Raw genomic sequence first — 26,183 nt, forward strand, 5'->3', positions numbered from 1 at the left:
AATTCCAGGTCTAATTTGTCTACATGTGCACATTTAAGAGTGTTTTGATCAGGTACAGAGGGTGTTGATGAGAAGTGACTGAGAGGATTCTGAAAGTAGACACCAGGACTGAGAGGGGAAAGAGCATCCAACAGAGGGTGATGGTGAGAAGTGACCAAGGAAAACTCTGGGAGAAGTTGGTGCAGTCACCATATCTGATAGTTTCAAGTTAGTCTTTCTTGGATCAGCAGCCAGGAAATGGAACCAAGGAGCCAGCAACCAGAGCAGATAACTGACCTTGATGCATTACATGGGGAGTGCTGTGGAAGCTGCACTTAGTTGACAAATTCAAAAGTGATTCTTTGGACAGAACAGCTCCTGATTACTAAGCAGTGGTCAGCTGATTCTTTTCTTATCTTCAATTCCCAATAATTTTCATGCCCAAACAGTTTTAGAGTAGAGGGACTTAGGCTAGTGGTAGAGTAGACAATAATGGGATTTTAGACCAGTTCTAAGACTGTTGTTTACAGAACAGTGTGTTTAATTTTTTTTCTGTGAGAATCTAACACTAGGAACTAAGTAACTGTAAATTAATATAACAGAAATTTATTTTAATTAAATAGTTGCTAGAGGATAAAATCAATTAATGTTTGACTAAAAATCTGGTGTAGGAGGGAAGTCTTCAGGCATTTGAATCACTGGGGTATTTTCTAGAGCTGGTGGGACTCATACAAGGAGGATGGGTTGCATCTAAACAAAAGGGCACCAATATCCTGGCAGGAAGGTTTCCTAGTGCTCTTAGGAAGGTTAAAACTAATGTCACAGACAGATGGGAACCAGACCAGAAGATCAGCAAGTGAAGTGACCAAGGAATGGCTACAGACTGAGTCCAGTAAGGCTAACAGGAAGAACAGATAGGGGAAAATTACTAAATACGACAGGACTGGAATGTGTTCGTTTTCATGTGAGGAGTATGACAGGTGAGGCAGGTGAATTTAGAGCGTGGATTAGTACATGTAACTATGGTGTTGGAGCTATTACAGAAACTTGATTGGGAGAGGGAAAAGACTGACAATTAGATGTTACAGGTGTAATAGAGAGGGACATAAAACAGTGGGTGGTAGTTGTATTACTGATAAGGGAGAATAGCACAGCTGTTCTGAGAGAGGTCACCTTGGAAGGTCAAAGCAGAAGTAGTATACAGTAAATGACAGAACCCTTAGAAGCATTAACCTTCCATATTTCCCTGAAAGCAGCAACACAAGTGGATAAGGTGATCAAAAAGGCACATGGCATGCTTGCCTACAGCAGTTGGGACATAAAGTATCAAGACTGGTAAGTCATGCTGCAACTGCATAGAACATAGATCAGTACAGCACAGAACAGGCCCTTCAGCCCACGATGTTGTGCCAGCCACTGATCCTCATGTATGCATCCTCAAATTTCTGTGACCATATGCAAGTCCAGTAGTGGCTTAAATGTCCCCAATTACCTCACTTCCACAACTGCTGCTGGCAACGCATTCCATGCTCTCACAACTCTGAGTAAAGAACCCGCCTCTGACATCCCCTCTATACTTTCCTCCAACCAGCTTTAAACTATGACCCCTCATGTTATCCATTTCTGCCCTGGGAAATAGTCTCTGGCTATCGACTCTACCTATGCCTCTCATTATCTTGTATACCTCAATCAGGTCCCCTCTCCTCCTCCTTTTCTCCAATGAAAAAAGTCCGAGCTCAGTCAACCTCTCTTCATAAGATAAGCCCTCCAAGTCCAGGCAGCATCCTGGTAAACCTCCTCTGAACCCTCTCCAAAGCATCCACATCTTTCCTATAATAGGGCGACCAGAACTGGACACAGTATTCCAAGTGCGGTCTAACCAAAGTTTTATAGAGCTGCAACAAGATCTCACGACTCTTAAACTCAATCCCCCTGTTAATGAAAGCCAAAACACCACATGCTTTCTTAACAATCCTGTCCATTTGGGTGGCCATTTTAAGGGATCTATGTACCTGCACACCAAGATCCCTCTGTTCCTCCACACTGCCAAGAATCCTATCCTTAATCCTGTACTCAGCTTTCAAATTCAACCTTCCAAAATGCATCACCTCCCATTTATCCAGGTTGAACTCCATCTGCCACCTCTCAGCCCATCTCTGCATCCTGTCAATGTCCTGCTCCAGCCTACAACAGCCCTCTGTACTGTCAATGACACCTCCAACCTTTGTGTCATCTGCAAACTTGCTGACCCATCCTTCAATCCCCTCATCCAAGTCATTAATAAAAATTACAAACAGTAGAGGCCCAAGGACAGAACCCTGTGGAACACCACTTACCACAGACTTCCAGGCAGAATATTTTCCTTCTACTACCACTTGCTGTCTTCTGTTGGCCAGCCAATTCTCTATCCAGACAGCTAAGTTCCCCTGTATCCCATTCCTCCTGACCTTCTGAATGAGTCTACCATGGGGAACATTATCAAATGCCTTGCTGAAGAACTTTAGTTAGGCTACATTTATAATACTGCATACAGTTCTGGTCAACACAATACCAGAAGGATGTGGAAGCTTTGGAGAGAGGACAGAAAGGTTTATCAAAATATTGCCTGCCTATGAGGAGAGACTGGATAAACTTGGTTTGTTTTCTCGAGAATACCAAAGGCTGAGGGACAACTGACGGAAGCTTACAAAATTATGAGAGGCATGAATTGAATAGGTAGTGAGAGTCTTTTTCCCAGAGTAGAAATGTCAATTACTAGGGGTCATAGGTTTAAGGTAAAAGGGGGAAGCTGAAAGGAAATGTAGGAGGCAGTTTATTTTTTAACAACATAGAAGGTGGTAAGTGCCTGGAACGCACTGCCAGAGGAGATGGTAGAAGCAGTTCTATAACAACCTTAAAAAGAATCTTGATAGACACATAAACAGACAGAGAATACAGGGATATGAACCATGAAGAGGCCAAAGGTTTTTAAGTTTAGAAAGACATCATATGTCAGTGTTGGCTTGGTGGACTAAGGGGCCTGTTCCCGTACTGTTCTGGTCTTTCTCCTTTTGGTATCACAACCATTTACTTTGTTGACTGTGAAGCTTCAGCTTCTCCAACTGTGTCTCGTAGCTCACTCCCTTCTGTTGGTGTTCGATTGCTGTTATCGCTGATTTACAGCGCAATCACCAAAATTTAACACGTTCCAACCGATTCTCACCCCACACACAAGGTCCCTGAGGAGTGCTTCCATCAGCTCATACCCCAATATTTTAAACTGCTGGATCACATACAATGATTGGAATCATTGTTCAGAGTAAATTATGGTCAAAGACATATTTTCAGATTTATGTTTTCTTATTTGTACTTATAAAGATTGTTGGTCATTTCTCTGCTGCATATTAAATAAATTCCCTACGGTGTGGAATCAGGCCCTTCAGTCCAACAAGTCCACACCGATCCTTCGAAGACTAACCCACCCAGACCCATTTCCCTCTGACTAGTGCACCTCGCACTATGGGCAATTTAGCATGGCCAATTAAAAAAAAGACAAACAGAAATATGATGAGAACTACAGTCATTCCAATAATTGGTAGGTTTAAACATTTTTTCACAGAATGTGGGGGTCAATGGTTGGGCCAGCATTTATCAATCAGAGGATTAAAAGTCAAGTTATATTTCAAAGTTTAGGCTTGAGGGTGAAAGGGATCAAAGGATATGGGGAGAAAGTAGGAAGAAAGTGGGAAAATAGTACTGAGTTGGATGATCAGCCAAAATGATACTGAATGATGGAGAAGGTTCCAAGGTTTAAATGGCCTATACCCTGTTCCTATTTTCTACATTTCACATCGCTGTGGGTCTGGAGTCACATATAGGCCAGACCGGGTAAGGATGACAGATTTCCTTCTCTGAACCATATTTGTAAACCAAATGGTTTTTTGTTTAAACAATGGCAAATCAACAGAACGATTGCAAGTTAGGCTAACTTTTATTCCAGGTTTTTAGTGAATTCAAATTTCACTATCAGTGATGGGATTCACAGCCATATCCTAATTTTCACCTGATGAAGGAGCAGTGCTCTGAAAGCTTGTGATTTTGAATAAACCTATGGGACTATAATCTGGTGTCATGTGACTTCTGACCATCTCCCCAGAATTCTGGAGTTCTGAATTACTGGTCCATTACATCATCATCTTGTTGAGTCATGTTGTTTTGTTCCAGAAGTGCACGTTGCTGTTCCAGAATATACTGGAAGTGGACAAAGAAGTAGCTGACAGAGTACAATGTGGAGAAATGTGAGGTAACGCACATGGGTAGGAAGATTAGAGGCGTAGACAATTTTATAAATGAGGAAAGATTTTGGAAATCTGAAGTACAAAGGGACTTAGGAACCCTAGTTCAGGATTCTAAGGTTAACATGCAAGTTAGGAAAGCAAATGCAATGCTAGCATTCATTTCGGGGGGTGGGGGTGGTGGAATACAACAGCAGTGACGTACTACTGAGGCTATGTAAGGCTCTAGTCAGACAACTGGAACAATGAAGAGTGTTTGGACCCTATGTCTAAGGAAGGATGTGCTGGTGTGGGAGGGGACCAGAGGAGTTTAACAAGGATAACCCCAGGGACAAAGGGCTTTTCATGAGGAATAGTCGAGACCTCTGGATCTATAGTCGATGCAGTTTAGAAGGTTTGGGGGAGCAGAGGGGTATCTGATTGAAACAAAATACTGAGAAACCTGTATAGAGTGGACTATCTAGATAGAGATAGAACAATAGGAGAGACTAGGACCCAAAGGCACAGCCTCAGGAGTGAAAGGATATCCCTTCAGAATTGAGATGAGAAGGAATTTCTCCAGCTAGGTGGTTAATTTGTAGAATCAAGCCATTGAGTGTAAAGGCAAAGATGAGTAGGTTCTTGATTGGTAAGGGGATCAAGGATTATGGGGAAAAGGCAGGAGAATGGGGTTGAGAAATATAATTGAATGGCAGAGCAGACTTGATGGGCCAAAAGGCCTAATTCTGCTCCTGTCTTATAGTTTTTCCTGAAAATGCAAAAAAATGTCCAGTAGCAACTTTCTGTTACCTCAATGAAATGGCCATTCTTCACATGAACTCCAAAGGAAATACTGGCCAGTTATTTCTGAAGTCACCACAGCCAAATATAACTTCATTGTAGAAAAGCCTCTGATCAGAACAATGAGGCTGTTTTGCTAGCCAAATACTGCTTGCACCGTAAGAAATCTAACTCTCAACATCTTTGTCTTAACATCTTAGTAGTGTATTCCAAATATTTGTCTTTATAGATCCAGAGGTGTAAACACACACAGTTCCCAGTTGAAGTTACTGCATGGAGTTAAGAAAGACCTTTCATCAATTTTTTAGCCCAGCATCAGTGAAAAAGGGGCCATGACTTTCCAATGGCACAATAGCATGAGTCAGATGACTTTATCCAGGTAGTTAATCTGGAGCTAGGCTTATCTGTAGAAAGCATTATACCATATGGAGTGCTGGCATTAACATTAAACATGAAGACGCTGTTCGATTGTAAACTCTTCAATAATGAAATGGAAACAATGACTGAAACCCATGTGGAAATAAAACTTTGCCTATTTAAGAATTTAGTATAATGCTACTCCCACACTGAAAACTTGAAGCAATGCTCCTGAACTGCACAAAAACATTTAAATTTACTCATGTTGAATATTTGAAAATGTTACCATTTGCATAAGGGCTGACCATCTTCTTATTAGTCATCACACGAGCTGTGGCATTGTTTACCTGAGGTGCACAGATCGACATAGAACCAGCATATTAGCCAAGGAAATGATCACAGCTTTTAAAGTACAGAACATGCAAGTCCATCGAAACAACAGATTTTGCTTAATTGTGATGCATATAATATTAAGTATGAATTAGAAAAATTTAAAATTACTTTTTAACATGATGTACGTTAATGATTGCAAAATATCTTTAAATATTTTCAACAAGGACACTCAAAAGTAAACCATTATTCCTCAGGCAAGTTCATTTCCCACTATTCCTTTAAAATGATGAAAAATGAAATTCACAGGTTCACTTTGATATAGCTATTAAACCACTATACAATTGTTGACTCAGAGTTAAGACAGATCAGATGTTTCTAATCAACCTATTCAGGTGTTACAACACAATTTCCTCATCAACCTGTTCAGATGTTACGACACACCTCTGGAGAGGGTGGAACTTGAACCTGGCTCAGAGGTTGAGACACTATTACTGTTTCAAAAGAGCCCCTGGATAGATCAGCAGGTACTTTCTGATTAGCCTGTTCGGAGATGTTCTGACACATCTCTGGACTAGATGGGATTGAACCTGGGTCGCTTGGCTTTGAGGTAGGGACACTCTCACTGTGCCGTAAGAACCCAGGAGAGATCACTAGTTTAATACAGATTCATTTTGTACAGCTGTGCTTGTGCTGGTTGATTAATTAAGTGATTAAGAAATTAGTTTATTTAGCCAGAATAGCAAGGTTGTTGGAGAAGCTCAGCAGGTCTGACAGCATCTGTGGAGTGAAAGCAGAGTTAACATTTCCACTCCAGTGACCCTTCTCCTTTTAAAGAAGGGTCACTGGACCAGAAACACAAACTTTGCTTTCCCTCCAAAGATACTGTCAGACCTGCTGAGTTTACCCGGCAATCTACCTTTTCGTTTCTGATCTCCATCATCCACAGTTCTTCGGTGTATTTGTTGGAGAAACTATTGATCCCATTAGATGGAGCATGTCACAAAGCATTCTTCTACTTTCAGAGAAAATGAGTTTGGACAGAAATGTGTACTTTAGTAGGTCTCTCGAAACAAACTGTGGGACAGTTTGTTACCATTTATCAGCATTACAAGCATTCATTGCTCAGTGGGAAGTTCAAACTCACAAAGCAGTCATACTCTGAAATGTAGGAAACGGTGATAGACTTCAGAAGGTTATACACACAGAATGGTGAAAAGGATAGACATATTGCAGATCAAATTTAATGCAGAGTATAAAATGATTCAGTTTGGGAGGGCAGAGAGAGTCAACATAATCTAAATGCATGTTTTTAAAAAGGGTGCAGGAAAGACCTAAGTACATAACACACCACTGTTTGGAGGTGGCAAGGAAAGTTAAGTTGTTCAAACTCAAGGGGTCCTTGAGATTATAAGTAGAGATATAGAGACAAAGACTCTTTTATTGAAATTTAATTTTAAAAGTCACTGGTAGACATTAGCTGTAGCATTGAGTCCAATTCTGGACAGTGCACTTTTGGAAGCATGTCAACAATTTGAAAAAGTACAGGGGGACTTTTCTGGGACCAGGCTAAAAGGGCCTCAGAACATGGAGGGACGGAAATGCTGAAACGGTTTACCTTCCCAGCACAGAAATTAAAAGGAGAGTTAATAGAGTTAAAAATCACACAACACCAGGTTATAGTCCAACAGGTTTATTTGGAAGTACAAACTTCCTATCATCAGATCGGAAGGAGCAGTGCTCTGAAAGCTTGTACTTCCAAATAAACATGTTGGACTATAACCTGATGTTGTGAGATTTTTAACTTTGTCCACCCCAGTCCAACAGCAGCACCTCCACATCGAGATTTAATTGAGGCGTTCAAAACGATATGGGGTTAGCTAAGGGGAACGTTTTTCTTAAAATGTAGTGAGCTATTATAGTCTGGAATGCAGTGACTGATAGATTCAAATGGGAATTGGGATAAAAAAAAACTGAAGGGGAAAGATTAGTAGAATTATAGAGAAAGAGCTAATTGGATAACTTTTCTTCAAAATGCCAGCATATATCTACAAGATTCACATTTCTGTGCTTCAGATGAATCAGAAGAGAGCCGGAGATCAGAACAGCCTGTTTCTTCTTTATCTGTTGAAATATTTTCTCCAGCAAAATTCACTACATGCCCTGTCACTTGCAAGCCTTCTTGCAGCATACGGGACAGCTTTCTCTAGATTGCACAAAGAAAGCAACCAGACCACAGGAAGCTTTTCACAAACAGATGATGAACTCAGTTTCAGTGATGACTTCAAATATGTCATAGTTGTAACTATCAGGGCTTCCACAATGGACAGGAATTAGTATGGCATTACTTGAGAGCTACATTTGTCCCTGTTGGATCCTGGACAGATAGGAGGTCTGATTCTATCAACCACTGGTCATCTGCAGCTTTGGAAATAATTTCCGTTGAGCACAGGTTAACAACAGAAACATTTGAAACAGACTGATATTTTATCAAGGTGTTTTTTTCCACAAAGTGATGAAGCTACACTTACTCTCAAAAACTTAAATCTATTGGCCTTTCAGTTAAACCAGGAATTGTGGATATTAGTGGTGAGAGAATTAACTTTACACCATGGTAGAGACATATTCCCTGACCTAGTTACACAGAGGTTACTTTATTACCTTAAATTAATTACAAAGAACTACAGACGTTAGTATAGGAAACTGTATTAAAAGTAGTAACTGTTGAGTGATGTATGACTGTCATCATCATCTCTGGGCTTAACCATAAGGTGTTGCCACGATTTGCTATTACAAAATTACTCCTTAACAACATGGACTTAGTGTCAATGAGGGTTCAGGACTGTAATGTCATACAATCCTATTCTCTCTTGTGACCTGATTATGGTTTACTTCTAATTTTCAATGCTTTATGAATTCCATTTAAATAGAGTTGTAAAGTCTGTAATAATACATTCTCCAACTAATTCTAAAATAAATCCATTTGAACAGGTAGGTTCCTTGTTCAGTTTGAGAGCAGCAAATGCCAGCTTTCACCAGCTTTACAACAAGAGCACTTCAGCATCTATTGCCAGTGTCACTGGGATTAAGGAAAGAGAAAATGAGACAATATTCCCTCATTGCTCCTACCCACTTAATCTTTCCTGGCAATGCATATACTTGGAATATCAGGTCTGGAAAAGATCAGGCTTAGCTGTGATGCCCCCTTCAAAGTGAAGAGCCAATGACACACACTAACCACCTTCACAGGTGAACAGTGCCACTTTATTGGGATACTAGGGGTTTCTGGTAGCTATGGATTAGGAACGAATATCATTTTCAGGGACAGAATCAAACAAAAAAAAAAGAGACAATGAACACCTTCCAATTTATTGAATAATCCTTACTGAGAAAAACTGGCATAATTTCTAAAAATGTTTCCAATGCTTTTAGCTTGGAATAAAAATTAGATCTAAAGAAAAAGCAGTTTAACTTTTCTTAAAAGTCAGTGTCAATGGGTGGTCTTTGAGCAGGTGCTTAAGAAACAATGGACTCGATCAAAATACACTCTTACTCATCAAGTCTCCATATAGTTATTAGCCTGAGAAATACCAGGTTTACTTTTGTTTGGTCACACGCAAACAGGTCTAAAAACTATGGAACAAAACAATGAAACAAAGAACATGCCAAAAAAATTAAAAATTAAAGAAGATTGTAGTGAAGGATTTTAAACATTAGGTGAGGGGGCAAAAGTCAGTTTTCCAGCAGTGTGCAACATGAGTACCAAGAAGGGCCAAGAACCATTGGAGAAGCCACACATTGAGCCAATAGAAACAGGAGGCACAATCCCAGAGAAACAGAGTAACCATTCACAGGCGTGACATACAAGGGAAGGAGAGAGGGGGAACAAGGACAAACAAACACAAAGAAAGGGTGCATTAATTAGCAAAACCGTCGTTAAAACTCTGAGTAAGATGTGTAGGAGTCACCATCAATCAACTACCAAATATAGCTCAGGCTGCTTAAAAAAAATATGTACAATCCAGTACAGGCGGCACCAAAAAACAGCATTGGAAAGGGGGAAAACGACAAGTCAAGTCACATTCGTAGCGTTAAACGTGAAATGGCAGATGGGTTTCCTTTTTGTTTTGTGTTCATTTGTTTTGTTTTTTTCTTGGTTCACTTACCCCCTTGCGTACCATCGCCAGCATGTATAGTTACCATGGTTACTGTGACTCAAGTGAAGGGCCCTAAATGCTACACCATCGAGGAGGGAAATATAAAAAAAAGCAAAATATGCAAACATCTTACTCAAAAGACTTTAAATGATTCATAAAGACCAGTCTGCATACAAGGCAGAGCTGAGGAGGAAATCTGAGACCTAAAATTCACTTGGAATTAAGAAAATTCTATCCAAAATTACCAAAGATTAGTAAGATTTCAGACCCTCTTTGGACAAACACATTCCAAGTTTTTTGCAGGTTTACAACAGACCCAAGGCCTAGGAAACAAGACCGTGATTATGCAAGTTTGTTTTGAAATGGGAGGATAGGAATGATGTGAAAACTATTCTTGTTCTAATGATCCACTTATTTATAATAATGTGATAACATTTAATTTAACTTCTGAACATTTCAAGTAGTTTTGATCATTAATCAAAGGCTCTCTGCAGCTGCTTGGAAAGGCAGTCCAAAGAAGCTCTACAGGACTCTCTTGTTTACATATGGAGAGGCTGTCTCCACTGATGGATTCACCCCTCAGCACTGCTTTGAAGAAAACTGACTCACTTCTTTGTGTGTTTCGGTAGTTTTACCTCAGAAAACAAAGGGAACCTACTTGCACCCTGCTTTGAAAGACACAGAGGTAAAACTGGACATTCTCATTGCATAAACAAAATAAAGAAGGAACCTTGTACGACAAAATAAAACAACACAAACATAATTCTGGTCAGCAAGGCTGGAGGAATTACTATATAAATTAAAGAGTGCAAGAAAGATTGGGGGGGTAAGGGATAGTTAGAACAATGACGCACATATGATGACCATCGAACAACCAGTGTATAAAATAAAAAGGTGAGGCAAGACATTTAAAATAAATTTATAGAAGGAAACAATTTTGTTTTTAAGACATGCACCTCTATTTTACGGCCCTCAACCACCGTGCCGTGTAATTTCTCCCTCGCCCTGTCGGCATCAGCACTAGATTCGAAAGTTACGAACCCGAATCCCTGCATGCGGCGGGAGAAGGGGGGAGAACAACATGCACATCATTATAAATAGAACAAGTACATGACCACAATCAGCAATACTTTTCTCTGTCATCCTCATGCATGTTTCTTGGAAAATTAAAAAAAAATAAAAAAGTAAGCGGCAAGGCCAAACAAAACTGTACTCGTTACTTGGGCTACTCATTAGTAAATGGGAGATCAAGGACAGCTTTTACTTTAAAATGGGAGGGAGAGAGAGAAGGAAAGGAATGGATGAAAACACCAAAGAGAAAGGTATAGAATCTCCGAAAGCATTCAAGGTCAGTGCAGTGTTCCTACTCTTTTTGTAAGGCATCTCGCGCATGATCTCTATCTAGTGTTCACTCTTCTCAGTGATTTCAGATTTGATCTACAGCTATTGTGTCCAAAGTGCAGACTCTGTGGAGATAATAGGAAAGCAAAAGGTAGACTAAAGGTCTGATTTGTGAAGGCAAAAAGCCATTAACACTGATTCAACAAATATTGCTGTCTGCGGTCCTCAGATTTTGACAACCTTAGTCAACGGTTTCCAGGTAAACTAAACCACAAACCATGAGCTAGTAGCACTACTAGGGTACCTAGTTATTAAGAGTTAATTTCAGCTGAAGCTTTGGTGGATGATAAGCATCTTCTTTATTGCTAAGTTGAATTGGGTTGAAAAATCAGTCAGGGATCCTGCTTCTGATGGCTATCCAGTGACCTCTGCTAGAAAATCCAATTAATAAAGGAAAGCATCAGGCTCAGCTGCAACCTCCCAACAATTATCTTGGCAACGCTAAACCTCTCATCTTGGACAAGTACCAGATAATTGTCTGGAAGTGCGCACCAGCTAAGAATCATCCCTTTTAGGAAGATAGATAGGTAGAGACAAAAACACCAAGTATTTCAACGAAAATAACTCTTTTGAGAAATATAATTATAATAATGAGAAATCCAAATGCTTCATTAATAGTAGCAATTTGTATTTTGAAATGCAAGAAACCCAAATGCAACTCCCCCATCTATTTTCATGTCAGACATGATGCCTGAAAGACTGCTGTTAACTCAATTTAATGTGTGAGAGACAGAGACAACTTTCAGCTGCCACACAACAGACTGTGAAATGAGCCAATGGAAATTAACTGACCACATGAAAGCTTGAACTTTGAACTATATAGAAAAAAATTGTATTCTAAACTCTCGACAGAACTAACATTGTGCTGTAAATATTCAGAACATAGTTTGAGTGCGATGATTAGTGGCATTTTTCTTGCAAAGACATCAATGTTAATGGGTTGAAAAGGGCTGTTGTAGAGATACTGTACTAATGCAGTTAGTGGTGAGATGTTTTGTGGGTTTGCCAGCAAAGCCAAAAACTATCAGAGGCCCAATAATTTACCACATGGACATGGAGAAGTTATTCCACCCAAAACATTCTAACAACAAAGTCCACTTCTAATCCATTCAATTCTTGGATTCTCTGATCCACAGCATACTTTAAAAAGGAATGGCCCAATCACAAAGCCATCAAGGACTTGCAGGGCTATACTGAAAGCAGTCCCTGTTTTGGGGAATGGGGGGCAGAGTCAGAACACTGTCCTTTTCACCTCTGAATCCTGGGTTCAAGCCAGCACAGACAGATGGCATTAAAGTCTCCTCTCACAGCTATAAAAGCCCCAAGAGAAATTAGGTTTGGCACTCATGATCCAGTTTCTAATGGGCATACATTAGAAATGAAATATAACTCAGCATTAATTAGAAATCATTCTATGAATTCAGCAAGGTCAGGAGAACGGCAAGAATAGAAAATGGAAATGTCACAATTAAGTAACACGAGTTATTCTTCCAGTAGAAAGTGAGGACTGCAGATGCTGGAGATCAGAGCTGAAAATGTGTTGCTGGAAAAGCGCAGCAGGTCAGCCAGCATCCAAGGAACAGGAGAATCGACGTTTCGGGCATGAGCCCTTCTTCAGGAATGAGGAAAGTGTGTCCAGCAGGCTAAGATAAAAGGTAGGGAGGAGGGGCGTTGGAAATGCGATAGGTGGAAGGAGGTCAAGGTGAGGGTGATACGCCGGAGTGGGGTGGGGCGGAGAGGTCAGGAAGAAGATTGCAGGTTAGGAAGGCGGTGCTGAGTTCGAGGGATTTGACTGAGACAAGGTGGGGGGAGAGGAAATGAGGAAACTGGAGAAATCGAAGTTCATCCATTGTGGTTGGAGGGTTCCTAGGCGGAAGATGAGGCGCTCTTCCTCCAACCGTCGTGTTGCTATGGTCTGGCGATGGAGGAGTCCAAGGACCTGCCTGTCCTTGGTGGAGTGGAAGGGGGAGTTGAAGTGTTGAGCTACGGGGTGGTTGGGTTGGTTGGTCCGGGTGTCCCAGAGGTGTTCTCTGAAACGTTCCGCAAGTAGGCGACCTGTCTCTCCAATATAGAGGAGGCCACATCGGGTGCAGCGGATGCAATAGATAATGTGTGTGGAGGTGCAGCTGAATTTGTGGCGGATATGGAAGGATCCCTTGGGGCCTTGGAGGGAAGTAATGGGGGAGGTGTGGGCGCAAGTTTTGCATTTCTTGCGGTTGCAGGGGAAGGTGCCGGGAGTGGAGGTTGGGTTGGTGGGGGGTGTGGACCTGATGAGGGAGTCACGGAGGGAGTGGTCTTTCCGGAATGCTGATAGGGGAGGGAAGGGAAATATATCCCTGGTGGTGGGGTCCGTTTGGAGGTGGCGGAAATGACGGCGGATGATACGCTGTACATGGAGGTTGGTGGGGTGGTAGGTGAGGACCAGTGGGGTTCTGTCTTGGTGGCGGTTGGAGGGGCGGGGCTGAAGGGCGGAGGAGCGGGAAGTGGAAGAGATGCGGTGGAGGGCATTGTTGACCACGTCTGGGGGGAAATTGTGGTCCTTGAAGAAGGAGGCCATCTGGGTTGTATGGTTTTGGAACTGGTCCTCCTGGGAGCAGATGCGGTGGAGACGAAGGAATTGGGAATATGGGATGGCGTTTTTACAGGGGGCAGGGTGGGAGGAGGTACATTTTAAAGCAAGAGCACTTTAAACATAAAACGGAATTGAGACTCGACCAGCATCAAATCAATTTTGGTCTGCATTTAACCAGCACTGTATCTGCTTGGGCATTCAATGTGAAAAAAAACCATTAAGCTTTCAAACAGAATCAATCCCTACTTTAATTAGGCCTAAAGTTCACTCAATGGTTCATAAGCAAAACAGTCCATCCTTTGAATGATACACTGAGATATCTTTAATTTTGAAGTAATAATTAAAGATAAGTGAGCAGCTAAAATTTAAGAAAGACTCAACAACAGAACATTTTTAATATGTCTTAGCAAAGGTTTCTTTATTTTAAGATTGACAATGATACATGGTCACACTAATCTTAAAGGAATATTCAGATTCTAAAAATTCAGAATTTAAAAATCAAACTCAAATCAAATTTGCTTTTGTTGCAGAAGTACAATAGAAGGTAATTTTTTAGAAAAACTTCAGCAATTCTCACGCAATCTCTATTGCTGAAGCCATTTTCATCTTGATGGCATCCATAGCAACAGCTCAATTCACCATTCTTGATTTTTCTTTACCTGAGCGCACTAATGGGTCCATTAATTAATCAAAGGAAAGGTGCTTTGACTTTGCACTGACACAGATGGCAGCTCTGGGGATCTCAGGTCACCCTCTCTATTATATTGACAGTGCACTTTTGGTGACAGGGTAATAGTTACCTGCTGCCAGGCACATCATTAATACGAACAAACATTTAACATGCTGCACAATATACTACTGTAAAAGGAAGAAAATTATCCTCAATCTGAATAACTGATCAAATTGTAATTAGAAATCGTATTGACCTGAGCAGGAACAGAGAAACAGAACAGAAAGTAAGGGTATTAGATAGAATGAACAGTGAAAAGATAAGAATTCCAGAGGATTGGAAAACTGTCAATGTAACACCCTTATTTCAAAAGGGAAGAAAACAAAAAAAAAGTAACAATGAGCCAGTCAGCAAAACATTAGGAAAATGTTAGCATCCATTATAAAGGATGTAGCATTTAGAAATGTAATCACGCAAAGTCACCATGGCTTCATGGCAGGGAAATCATGCCCAAAGTTCTTAACAAGTGGGACACAAAAAAAGGAACCAAAAATTGTAATATATTTGGATTTCCAAAAGGTATTCAGTAAGGTACTACATGTGAGACTACTAAATAAGGGAAGAGTCCATACTGTTGGAAGCAGTACATTGGCATGGATAGAGGATTGACCAACTAACAAAACACTTGTTGGGATAAGGAGGTATAATCTGGAATACACTAGTGGAGTGCTATACAGAGTTCAGTGCTGGGGCCACAATAACTCTCAATATAAATTACAGACTTAGACTGTTGTAGAAGAGTAGTATTGCCCCTAATTTGAGCCAGGAGGCCCAGGTTCAAGTCCCCCCATTTCAGAAAAGTGTCAAAACACACCTGAACAGGTTGATTAAAAATATCTGTATTCATAAATTAAATGATAGAAATGAATGCACTAAGGTCAAGAAGGTAAGCATTGAAGATGACAATCTGGAGAGGAATATAGATAAATTGAATGAGTGAGTCTAAACTTGGCAGATGGAACACTGTGTGGGAATATGAGAGTTTATACACTTTGGTAAAACAAATAGGAGAGCTGAGCATTATTTAAATGGAGGAAGATTGGGGATTTGGGTGATTTTCTGTAAACTAGCATATAAGTTCAGAAGGTACTAAGGAAGGCAAATGGACTGTTGTACTTTATTTCAAATGGAATGGAGTAAAGAATTAGGAAAATATACAAAGCATCAGTTGACACACGCAGAACAGTGTGAAGAATGTTAATCACCTTATCAAATGAAAGGTACATTGGCATTGGAGGCAGTCCAGAGAAAGTATGGAAAAAGGTTCTTATGAGCAAAGAATGAATACATGCAGCTTGTACTCACTGGCGTTTAGAAGAATGAGAAGAGACCTTATTGAGATATACAAGAGGTTCTTGGGAAACTTGACAGGGGAGATGTGGAAGATTGCTTTCCCTTGTGAGAATCTAGAGCCAAAAGCATAATCTCAGCAGTAAACATCACCCAGTTAAGACAGAGAAGAGGAGGAATTTTTTCTCGAATGGGATAGTTAATTTTTGGAATGCTTTACGACAGGGAGCTGTAAAGGCTGTCATTATGAATTTTCCAGGCTGAAATTAACTAGTTTTTAAATCAGTAAGGGGATCAAGAATTATTAGGAAAGTGTAGGAAATTCAAAATGAGGGTTATCAGATCAAACATGATCTTATTGAATAGCAGAATGGACTCAATGGGTTGAATGGCTTGCTTCTGCTCCTGCAACTTGTGGTTTAAGCAGCAGCTGCTAAAGTCACTGTGGTTCATACGCCAGCTAAAAACAACACACACTGCTTGGTTTGGGATGCAGTCTCCCTGCCGCTCAAGGATACACAGGCAGCAAGAAAATGGCTAACTGTCAGGAAGGTTGAGACACTGTGGAGTTTCCGGTTTACATCTCTGTCTCCACCTGAATGGATAACAAAGAGCATTCTTGACCTCGAGGGAAGCAGATATGTGTGCTTCCTTGGTATCAGGGTTAAAGGATACCAGTTAGTCGCAGCAGGGTGTAAAAATCAGAGATAATGGTACCAATCATTTTGGTACAAAGCAAAATGAGATCCAGTGAAAAGCTTTTAAAAGAGTCAGGAAAGAACATGGCAAACAGGATCTCAAATACATCAAATGTTGGGTTAGTACAATGTGCTAACCAGGACAAAGAAACAGGAGTACAGAGCAAAAGAATGTGTTGGTAGTGGGATGATGCAAAAGGGAGAATTTCATAATCCTAGGACATGGCGACTGGGCCTGAAAGAGGTGAGACCCAGACAGGCCAGGTGGGCTGTGCCTCAACAAGGTCAAAACTGATCAGAGTGCAGCATGGTTCACGAGTTCTATTTGGAAGAGTTTCAACTAAATTGGCAGAAACTAGAATGTAACATAAGAAAGGAAAAACAAGGTGTATATACGTTTAAGGTTATCTTGCTCATTTGTAAATGCAAGCAGTGAACAAGGTTGATAAGCTGAAGGCATAGCTAACCAAAAAAGAATATAATGTGGCAATAATTAAGACCCAGTTCAAAAAAAGGGCAAAACTGGGTATTAATTCTTCCAGGATGCAGGGAGATAAAGAAGGAATGGAAGAGACTGCAACAGTATTGTGGAAAATATTACAGTGCTAGAAAAGAGGACGTCCTCGATGAGTCAAGGATTGAATCTATTTGGTTAGAATTAAGAAATAATGGGAAGTAGCATTCCATTATTGAATGCATCCTACTGGAGAAAAATTTATAGAAGAACAAATTTTCAAGGAATTACACAGAGATGCAACTTCTGTAGATTATTTATAACGGGGGGCTAAAATTATCCTATTGCAGACCGTAAGATTGCAAGGACCAGGTAGATGAAGAGTTTATGAAATGTGTTCAGTAGAATTTTTTAGATTAATAAGCATCTGGCCCAAAGAGGAAGGTGGTGTTACAGGATTTGATTCTGGGAACTGCAATGAGACAAGGAAAATAATGACAATGGGGAATGCATCAGGATTAGTGATCATTGCTAGCTTAAAACATCATGATACTATGGAAAAGGCAAAGGAGCAACCAAGAGTAAAAATACAATAAACAGTTACAGGGTGGGAACAATTGGAATGGGGTGACAACAGCTGTGGTCCAGGTTAATTAGAAAGCAAAACTATAGCAATAATGCACTGCCATTAAAGAGATGGTTTGGGTAGTCAAGACAGATTCCCGTGAGTGGGAAAACTAAAACTAAGTTTACTGGATGACAAGATAGAAATTAAGATGAAACAGGTCCTAATGAGAAATGTCAGGTCAATGACACAAGTGAGAACCAAGCTAAACGTAGAGGGTTCACAGGCGAAGTACAAAAAAAGGCAGAAACAAGGACAGAGTATCAAAAAAGACTAGGAGCTAACAGAGAACAGAATCCACAAGTCTTCTATCAGTATATGTATAGTAAAAGAGTAGATCAAGGAGGAATGGGGCTAATTAAAGACCATGCAAGGGTGTGACACGTGGAGGCTGAGACACGACGGGAGTATATTTGCTTTCATCAAGAAAAAAGAATGCTGATAAAGTCACAGTAAAAGTTGAGATATTAAGGCCGTGGATAGTTTAAATGGTGAAAAACAGGAGGTCTGAAAAAAATCTAGCTATACTTAAAGCTAACAAATCCAAATATTAGTTCAGATCCATCCAAGGCTGCTGAGGAAATGAAAAGTAGAAATTGGCCATAATCTTCCTATTTTCCCAGATACAGGTATGGAAAATTGCAAATGCTATAATCATAATCAATAAGAGAGTACCAGGATAAGTCCAGCAACTGCACACCAGTCAGTTGAACTTCCAGAGTGGGAAGGTTTTTTAAAATTAAGAAACAGTAACCTGGGTCAAAGTTTAGTTGCTCTGTTTTATATGGATTAAGGAAATTCCACCCAGAATTCCACCAAGAAAATTGTGTTTAATTAAGTCAATGTAAGAAAACCTGTTAATGTGAGCGATGCAATGTGTACACTATGCAGACACTTCCAAAAGGCATTTGAAGTCTGTGAAAAAAAAGAACAGTGATAGGATGAGAATGAAGTTGACTGAACGACAGGGAAAGAGTAAATGGTGACTTTGAGTGGTGTAAGATATATAACAGAGTTCCCCAGCACTACTGTATTCCTTAATCTGCATTAATGACCTAGACATGGCAATGCAGGGGACAATTTCAACATTTGCAGGTGACAACCCATGAAGCCTTGAGGGGTCAGGAGGAAAATCATAATTTTTAATCTTGTTTGTTCATGAGTATGGGCATGATTTGCTTTAATTAAACCTTAATTTCCTGAGGCCAGTTAAGAGTCAACCACATTGCTGTGGGTCTGGCATCACATGGGTGCATTTTTAAATGAAAATCAACAGTGGTTATATAATTGCCATTAGGCTAACTTTTTATTTTGGTTACTGATTTAAAATTTCACGATCTGCATGGTAGGATTCAAATCTATGCCCCCACAACTAGGGTTCTGGATTACAAAGCCATTACCAATGACACCACCACCTTCCCTAACCTTTCTATTGTGACGGTACTGTGGCTTTAAGAGGTTATTGTGTCCTGGATTTTGTCTTAAAAGAGACTGAAAAAGATGTGCCGAGCTGTCCGTAAGAAAGTAAACAGCTTGAGGCGCCTTGGGTTTTTTCATATATAATGGAGGCAGCATGGCTGGGTGTGGCCAACTCTCACAGACCAGGGATTTCTAGTTTTGTTTTAGTTTTTAGGTTTAGCTTTAAGCAGTTGCTGTTGTGAGCTTGAAGTAGTAGAAGCTACCTTTTCCCCCTCTCGGTTACAGCTAGAAGCTAGGGTTTCTCTCTGCTGCTGGGTCACCACGAGGACAAATTTATTTTTCTGAATTTTCGAGGTTTTGCCAAGAGGGCGTTTATGGCATGATACTATATTGAAACAGTTAATTAGTAACAGTTACTGCATCTGTTATTCAGTTAAGTCTTCCAATACAGTTAAGTTATTCTAAGTTCTTCGTTACTTCTGTTGTGTTTTAACTATAGTGTTTAAATAAATTGTGTTTTTTGTTCATGTTGAGTAGTTTGACCAGTTGCATTGTATCTGGAACACGACCCTTTACATTTGCCTTAAAACTAAGGAAAAGTTAGGGTCTAGGCTAGCTTCTTAAAATATTTTGAGGGGGTCTAGTCTGGTCCATAACACTACGATTTGGAAAGTAGAAAGGAATGTTCTGATCAGCACAAATCCCTCAACCAAAAATGCACAAAGAAATTCACCAGTGATTTATCTCAGCCGTTTCTGGCATCTTGCTGCGCATAAATTGATTTTGGTCCATCAGTTGTGGGGTGTTTTTGGATGCTCCAAGATTGGAAAAAATAATAAATAGCATTAAGTTCTCTTTTTCATCTCGAAATATAACTTTTGTTGGAATCTGGAATAATCCCACAACCCAAAGATGTGCAGGTCAGGTGAATTGGCCATGCTAAATTGCCCAAAGTGCTAGGTGCATTAGTCAGAGGGAAATGGGTCTGGGTGGGTTACTCTTTGGAGGGCGGTGTAGACTGGTTGGGCTGAAGGGCCTGTTGCCACACTGTAGGGAATCTAATCTAATCTAAATTTAAATCACTCAACCTGAATGTATAAGTGCAGACAGAGAAAAGGAAAACTGGTGGGGAAAAGAACCCAGACTGGAGACATGCAATTCTCTACCAACTGCCACAGCAGATGTTAAAGAACCCAATTTTGTACAACTGGCAGAAACCTAACCAATGAAGGTCTAACTATTCCCAAAATCACCTCACCATATTTTAGCCGACACAAAGAGCGACTTAACCTGCTTTGATCACAGCATGAACATTGTAGCCTTATTGGTATTTTAGTAGAAACAATTTAATATGCACTAGTTTTATTCTTTGGAGTTAGTGCTTAAACAGAGGGTTTATTGTAAGCATCAGGAAGTTACTGGTAAATAATTGTAGTAAGGTACGATGGAGGTAGCCCAAGTAACTCGTCATTTTAATCTGGCCTCAGAACTGCAATAAATACAAGCAACAGATGAGCAGTGTCAAAAAGTAGATCAACAACCCCTGCAGAAGAATGATAAATAAACGTTACTAGATACAAATATAAAAACGAGAAATCAAAAAAAGGCGATACTCCTATGTGTGTTCATAGACAGAAAACACAATTTAACCCATAAGAATACATGCACTATATCCCCAATATACCACAGTGCACATAATAAACACAGTTTCAGCAGCAAAAAACAATCATGCTTGAAGTGATTGGTCGAGGGTAGTTGTTTTCATGCTGCGTTAGAGGATTTTCATCTACAACCTTATTTATCTGTAAATGACTTGAAGCTGTTTGCAAGAATCAATTCCCCTGAACTCAGACCCACAAATGATACCACAAAATCCTTGCTGCATTAAAACAGCAGACCCATGAGCACAACTGCTCATGGACTATTTATTAAGACAAAAGTATTTATCCAATTTGGAATGCCTGGGTTCCATTTGATCTCCTCTCTCTACCCTTGATTAACAGAGCTGTGAGGCCAATCAGCAGAGTAATCCCTGGTCAGAGGAAGCCATGCACCAATGCTATGAGTAAGGAAGACCCAAACTACAAGGTGTTTCATGTTGCCCCATTCATCTGGCATGGCACTCACACGGAAATACTCCCATCAAGACAACAAAGACATTGATAAATTCAAGCCTGCATTATACATAATTTTATCTATTTTGTAATGATAAAGTTAACTCTCATTTATGTTCATTGGGGTTACATCAAGCCTAGATAATTGGCTAAAATTGTTGCTGAGAGAGAGAGACAGACATGTGGCCAAATTTCTTGTCTTGCACTCATCAGCTTTAAGATGAATAGTTTCAGCAACACAGCTCTCTTTGCAGAAATGTTCAAGTGACTCAATGAAAAACAGTTTAAAAATTTCTCATTTTAATTTTTTGTCAATACTTTTATGAATTTCCATTAGAAAATGCATCTTAAACGAAAAAGGCTATGATTTTTTGGGAAAATTATTACAACTATCAGAGGAAGTAATGATATATTTTAGATTAATGGAACTCAAGCTCCTGTTTACATTAGAAGCAATAAAAAAATCTATTGAAATTATGAAAATGTTGTAATCAAGATTTTTATGAGAATATTAACATGGGAGAATTCCATTATTGTGAATAAGCCAATCATTTGTCCATGTTTTAGTTTTATCTACTCGGTTCTATATTAAATCACCTTCCCCTCTTCCAATTTCTTGTCTACAAGCAATGCCATTTCCTTGGGTGAAGAATCTATTGACCCTCCAATACCTTGGGCAAAGTAGCTTTCTTAGAGCATCAGCCCAAGCTGTTAGTTCTGGAATGTTATTTGACCTCAAAAGCACTGATCAGTCAAATCTGATCCTGTCCTCACCAGATGCCTGTGATCACTGATGGCAATCAGGAGTTGGAATCATGGGAAATCCTTATTTTTTCCTCCCCCCCCCCCCCCCGCCACCTCAACTTGTTAAAGACACGGTGGCTGCTCGAGACTGAAACGGCTTCCCTGGTTGAGATCTTTTAACTTAGCACAGACCTGGCAGTGATATGGGATCTTTTAGAATCAGGGTGATGCCTTTACCTGAAATCAATGGGAGCTAGTGATTCATTTTTGATAAATAAAATTAATGAATAGTTATTTATAGGAATGTTGTTTCTAAGACATAAGCAGATGGAAATTTGAGCACGAGTTGAATCACAATCCAATATTTGTCTGGGCTTAAACAGAACTTACATGACTTAAACAAGGTGCTCATGCGAACATAAATCAGCAAGGTGTTTGGTATTTTCAAGAAAGTGATAAAACAAATTTCCAAAAATATATTCAATAGGAGAATAATATTGACTTTTTGGAACATTTTTAGTTCACTGACTACTATTTAGCTTAAAGGTCACAATAGCGCCCATTCTAGAAATGACTCCATCCAGACTGAGGATCCCTGAACATTCTTGCAAGCCACTCCTCATCATCAATTCAGTTTGATTTCTCCCAGTCAGAGCAGTTTCAACATGGTTAGCAATGGTCTCACAGATACCATACACAGCAAGCACACCAATGCAGAGTGTGTTTCTGAGAGTTGGATATCTGTGGTCGACTCAGAGGACCCAATGTATAGAATAGCAACTATGCAAAAGACAGCTGTGAAATTCACAATTAAAGCAAAAGGTGGGGATATGAGAGGAATCTGGTCAAATCTGTCACCAGAAATGTTGATATCTCAGTATTAAAAATGTAGGTTCATTAGTCATAAAATCAAAAGGAAAGGGATTAAAAAAAGACATGTTTTTCCTAACCCTTTTTAGCATGATGTGGTTTTAGTGAGACAGTTAATCATATAAAACATCACAATACTGTGTGGCGATTGGTCCCCTGTATTTCTGGAAAAACAAACATAACCAATCAAATCACATTCTGATTTCATAGTTTCCAGCATCACCCCCCCACCCACCAGAAGGATACAAATAGAAAAGATTCAACATCAAAATATACTTTAAATCAGTTTGTTTTAAAGAGACAGCATCCCAAGTTTCTGGCCTGTACAGGTGCTTATGATCAGGTAGAACTCAAAATATCAAAGAGATTTGAATGTCTGGGAGGAGCACAGTTCACCTGGGACTTTTGGCATCAGATTCCAGCTTTGTTTGTGCTCCTTCTAAACTGAAAAATCTGCAAGGTCTATTTCTGTTGTTGCCTGGCTTCAAATGGCTTCCAGGCTGGGTTAAATCCCAAATTGTTCTTCAGTGAATACAGCAGGTCTCTGACCTGCCGTGTATAGAAGTTACAGATGTGTGAAAGAAAAAAGGAACTGTCGAAAAGTATAAGTAGGTATCCATAGCTTTGGGGGGGGCGGGGGGGGGGAAAGAGAGGAAGAGAGAGAGAGGTGGGGGAAGAAGCTTTTTTTCTCCCTCTACATTTGGAAACTCTCATTCTGGTTTTTGATAATTCACTAGTTGTATGTCATCCCTTGCTAGGTTAGAAGATAGGAAAGAGAACACTATCAAGCTAATCTAGACCATCATCAACAAGGACCACAATAATGTTTTCAATCGGGTGTGTGGGACAAGGCAAGAGTCCAGAGCTTGCATCTGCTCATACGCCTGAATTCCATAGTACATAATTCTGAGGTGTGAACTTGTCTTTAAAATTTTGTGAACTTGCTGTACAGGACAACAGAAAGGAATACCGTCTCTTTAAAAATCTTATTTAAAAAGTAACAACAATATGACCAATATATGCAAACATTTTCATTAATCAAACTGATGTATCACAATAAGTAAAATTACAAGTAGTCATCTCTCTCCTCTGTTCTCACTCCATTCTGGAACATGGTAACAGACCAAAAATAAAGTTCAACCAGCAAAACAAAATATTAAATTCTTTTCCAATGACTGTTGCCATGTTTTTTGTCAGAATTTGCTGTACTTGCTGTCATACAGTTCCAAATATGCTGGTCACAGTTAACGGGATCTTGTTCAAGTGTATGAACCCATGCAATAAGCTGCAATAAGTTCCAGCAAGACAATGTACATGGAGTTAGCCACAGTTAAGTCCAATCTTATTTCACCCAATACCTACATACCTACTTTCTATCGAGTTCCTGAACAGTGAACAGATGTGGACATTTTAAGTCACTTCTCATGAATTGCTGACTCAAGGCACCAAGTGTTTAAAACTGTGTGATTGTATTGACATCAAAGGATTGGTTTTCATTACAGTGTGAAAGCAAGCTATGTCTTGTGCCTGCACCTGCACAGTTGAAAAGAGAAGTTCAGAAGTTGGTGTCACTGATTCATTACTCCCCCAGAGGTAGGCTGTTGAATGGTATGTTACTGGGTTTTTACAAAGTACTAGGTTAGGTGCTGAAAAGTTTCCCAGGATCCTGGAGAACTAAATTTATGTTTGTGAAATTACAGCTTTCTTTCTGACAAGGAAACATTTTTAAATACAATATTTTTATGAAGTTTGATTTTTCAGCTCCTAACTTGTGTGTTCCAATTCTTAGATGCTGCTATCCTTTATCCTGTTGCTCCAAATCAATGCCAAAATGTTGGGAAAATGCAAGTCCTGTTCTATAAAGGGTTTATTGCTCCATAGGTATAATTTATTTTAAAATTGAAGACATTATGACAGGTTGAATGATCTAAAATAGTGTTGGGCAGTTATATTTATGTACTGATGGCAAGACAATTTCAGCCATCAGGAATTCTTCTCCCATTTAAATGTACCAAACCAAATTTATTCAAGTAAAACAAGTTTCCGATCAGAGGTTCTTTAACTTTACCAATGCAGTGGACAAATCAAGGTTTTAATCACTAGGTAGCAAAGACACAGTGTTGGTTGCTGGTTCAAATTGCAATTGCATTTTATCCTGTGTAGACAACAAATTAAATGACCATGCATCAATTTGCCATGTTTATTGTTCATTTAATCCTTTCTTCTAGTCTGTTAGACAGCGGTGCAGAAAAAGGGAGACCTGATTTTCTGTACAGAAGACTGGTTCTCTGATTCTAAATCAACTGAAGGGCTGGCAGTAAAAGCAGCCAACATGAAAACTAGTCAAACTGAGCCTGCAGGTAATTGTAACATCAACTAATGGACATGTGTTTCTCTATGTACACTGCCTGACCTGGAGTATTTCCACCTTCATTCTGTTTCAGTTTTTAAGGTTCCTTGAATTTGTGATATTTTAGTTTTTCCCAGTTTCAGATATTGCTTTGACTTGCATGCATTAATCCATTTAACATTAGTTTTAGGTGGGAATGGGAATTAATGCTGAGTTGCTTATCATATTGCTGACTGGTGTACAATTTGATCCAAGGCAAGTAAAGATGCATGATAAGAAGCACAAGGTTACAAGGTAAACTAGTTGTGAAATCTGGTGTATCTCCGGTTGCTTAAGAATTTCTAACAGCAGTCTCAATCTGTCTACAATGTAAGTGTGAAAGGTGTGCAGCATCTTGTTCTCTTTGTAAAACAAGTTAGAAGGTTCATACCTCTGTTTTTCAAATGGCTGGACAATAGGGGGAAAAGGAGGCAGAAAGAAATCTCAACTTTGTTTTCTTAACCAAATACTATCAGCCCTTCTGCCTCCCCCACCAAGTGATCTCCTCTACATTTCAAATAGAGGTTGCAGTAAATGAAAAGACTGCAGGAGTCGTAAACATGAAGATTGCTATTTAGACATTAGCCTTTCTAGAGCAACCTCTCTAACACATTTAAACAGCCATCACTGGCAAAAATTAACATTTACCTTCAGTGCAGCATTGTATAAGTGTCATATTTATCTAATAAGGATTAGTTTATATGCAAATAATTAAGGGCTGTGAAAAAGTAGTTCCCTGTAAAGCACACTGGTCTTGTATGGGTTAGGAGCAACATTCCCTCGAACTGGCTCCGGCACACAGCCACCTGAAGAATTTAATAGTCTGAACAATAAAATAAACAGGCGGTGCTCAATAAAGAAATTTAGAAGGAATGTCAACTATTTAGCAGTAGTCATATTCTTTCTTGTTCATTACTGTATCTTTGGCTCCTTCTGAACTGCTCTGCAGCATCAATAGTTTTGAATAGCAGCTGAGTGATTAAAAAGTCTGTTAGCAAGC

The 26,183-nt window shown here is 39.7% G+C and overlaps 1 protein-coding gene across 11 annotated transcripts in view; it reads right to left on the reverse strand.

Annotated features, from left to right (window-relative positions):
- The window catches only part of LOC140489423 (RNA binding protein fox-1 homolog 2-like), a 370,713-nt gene that overhangs the window by 42,985 nt on the left and 301,545 nt on the right, over positions 1-26,183 (reverse strand). For all 11 annotated transcript variants that reach the window (XR_011963127.1, XR_011963128.1, XM_072588967.1 and 8 more), the window contains 2 exons: positions 10,834-10,926; positions 5,677-5,737 (listed from right to left, as the gene is read on the reverse strand). Coding sequence is in view for 9 of the 11 variants with exons in the window: in XM_072588967.1 (XP_072445068.1) it covers positions 5,677-5,737; positions 10,834-10,926 (154 nt within the window). In the remaining 2 variants the exon portion in view is untranslated. The remainder of the gene's footprint in view (positions 1-5,676; positions 5,738-10,833; positions 10,927-26,183) is intronic.

This window comes from Chiloscyllium punctatum, chromosome 18 (genome assembly GCF_047496795.1).
Source record: "Chiloscyllium punctatum isolate Juve2018m chromosome 18, sChiPun1.3, whole genome shotgun sequence".
NCBI classification, from domain to species: Eukaryota; Metazoa; Chordata; class Chondrichthyes; order Orectolobiformes; family Hemiscylliidae; genus Chiloscyllium; species Chiloscyllium punctatum.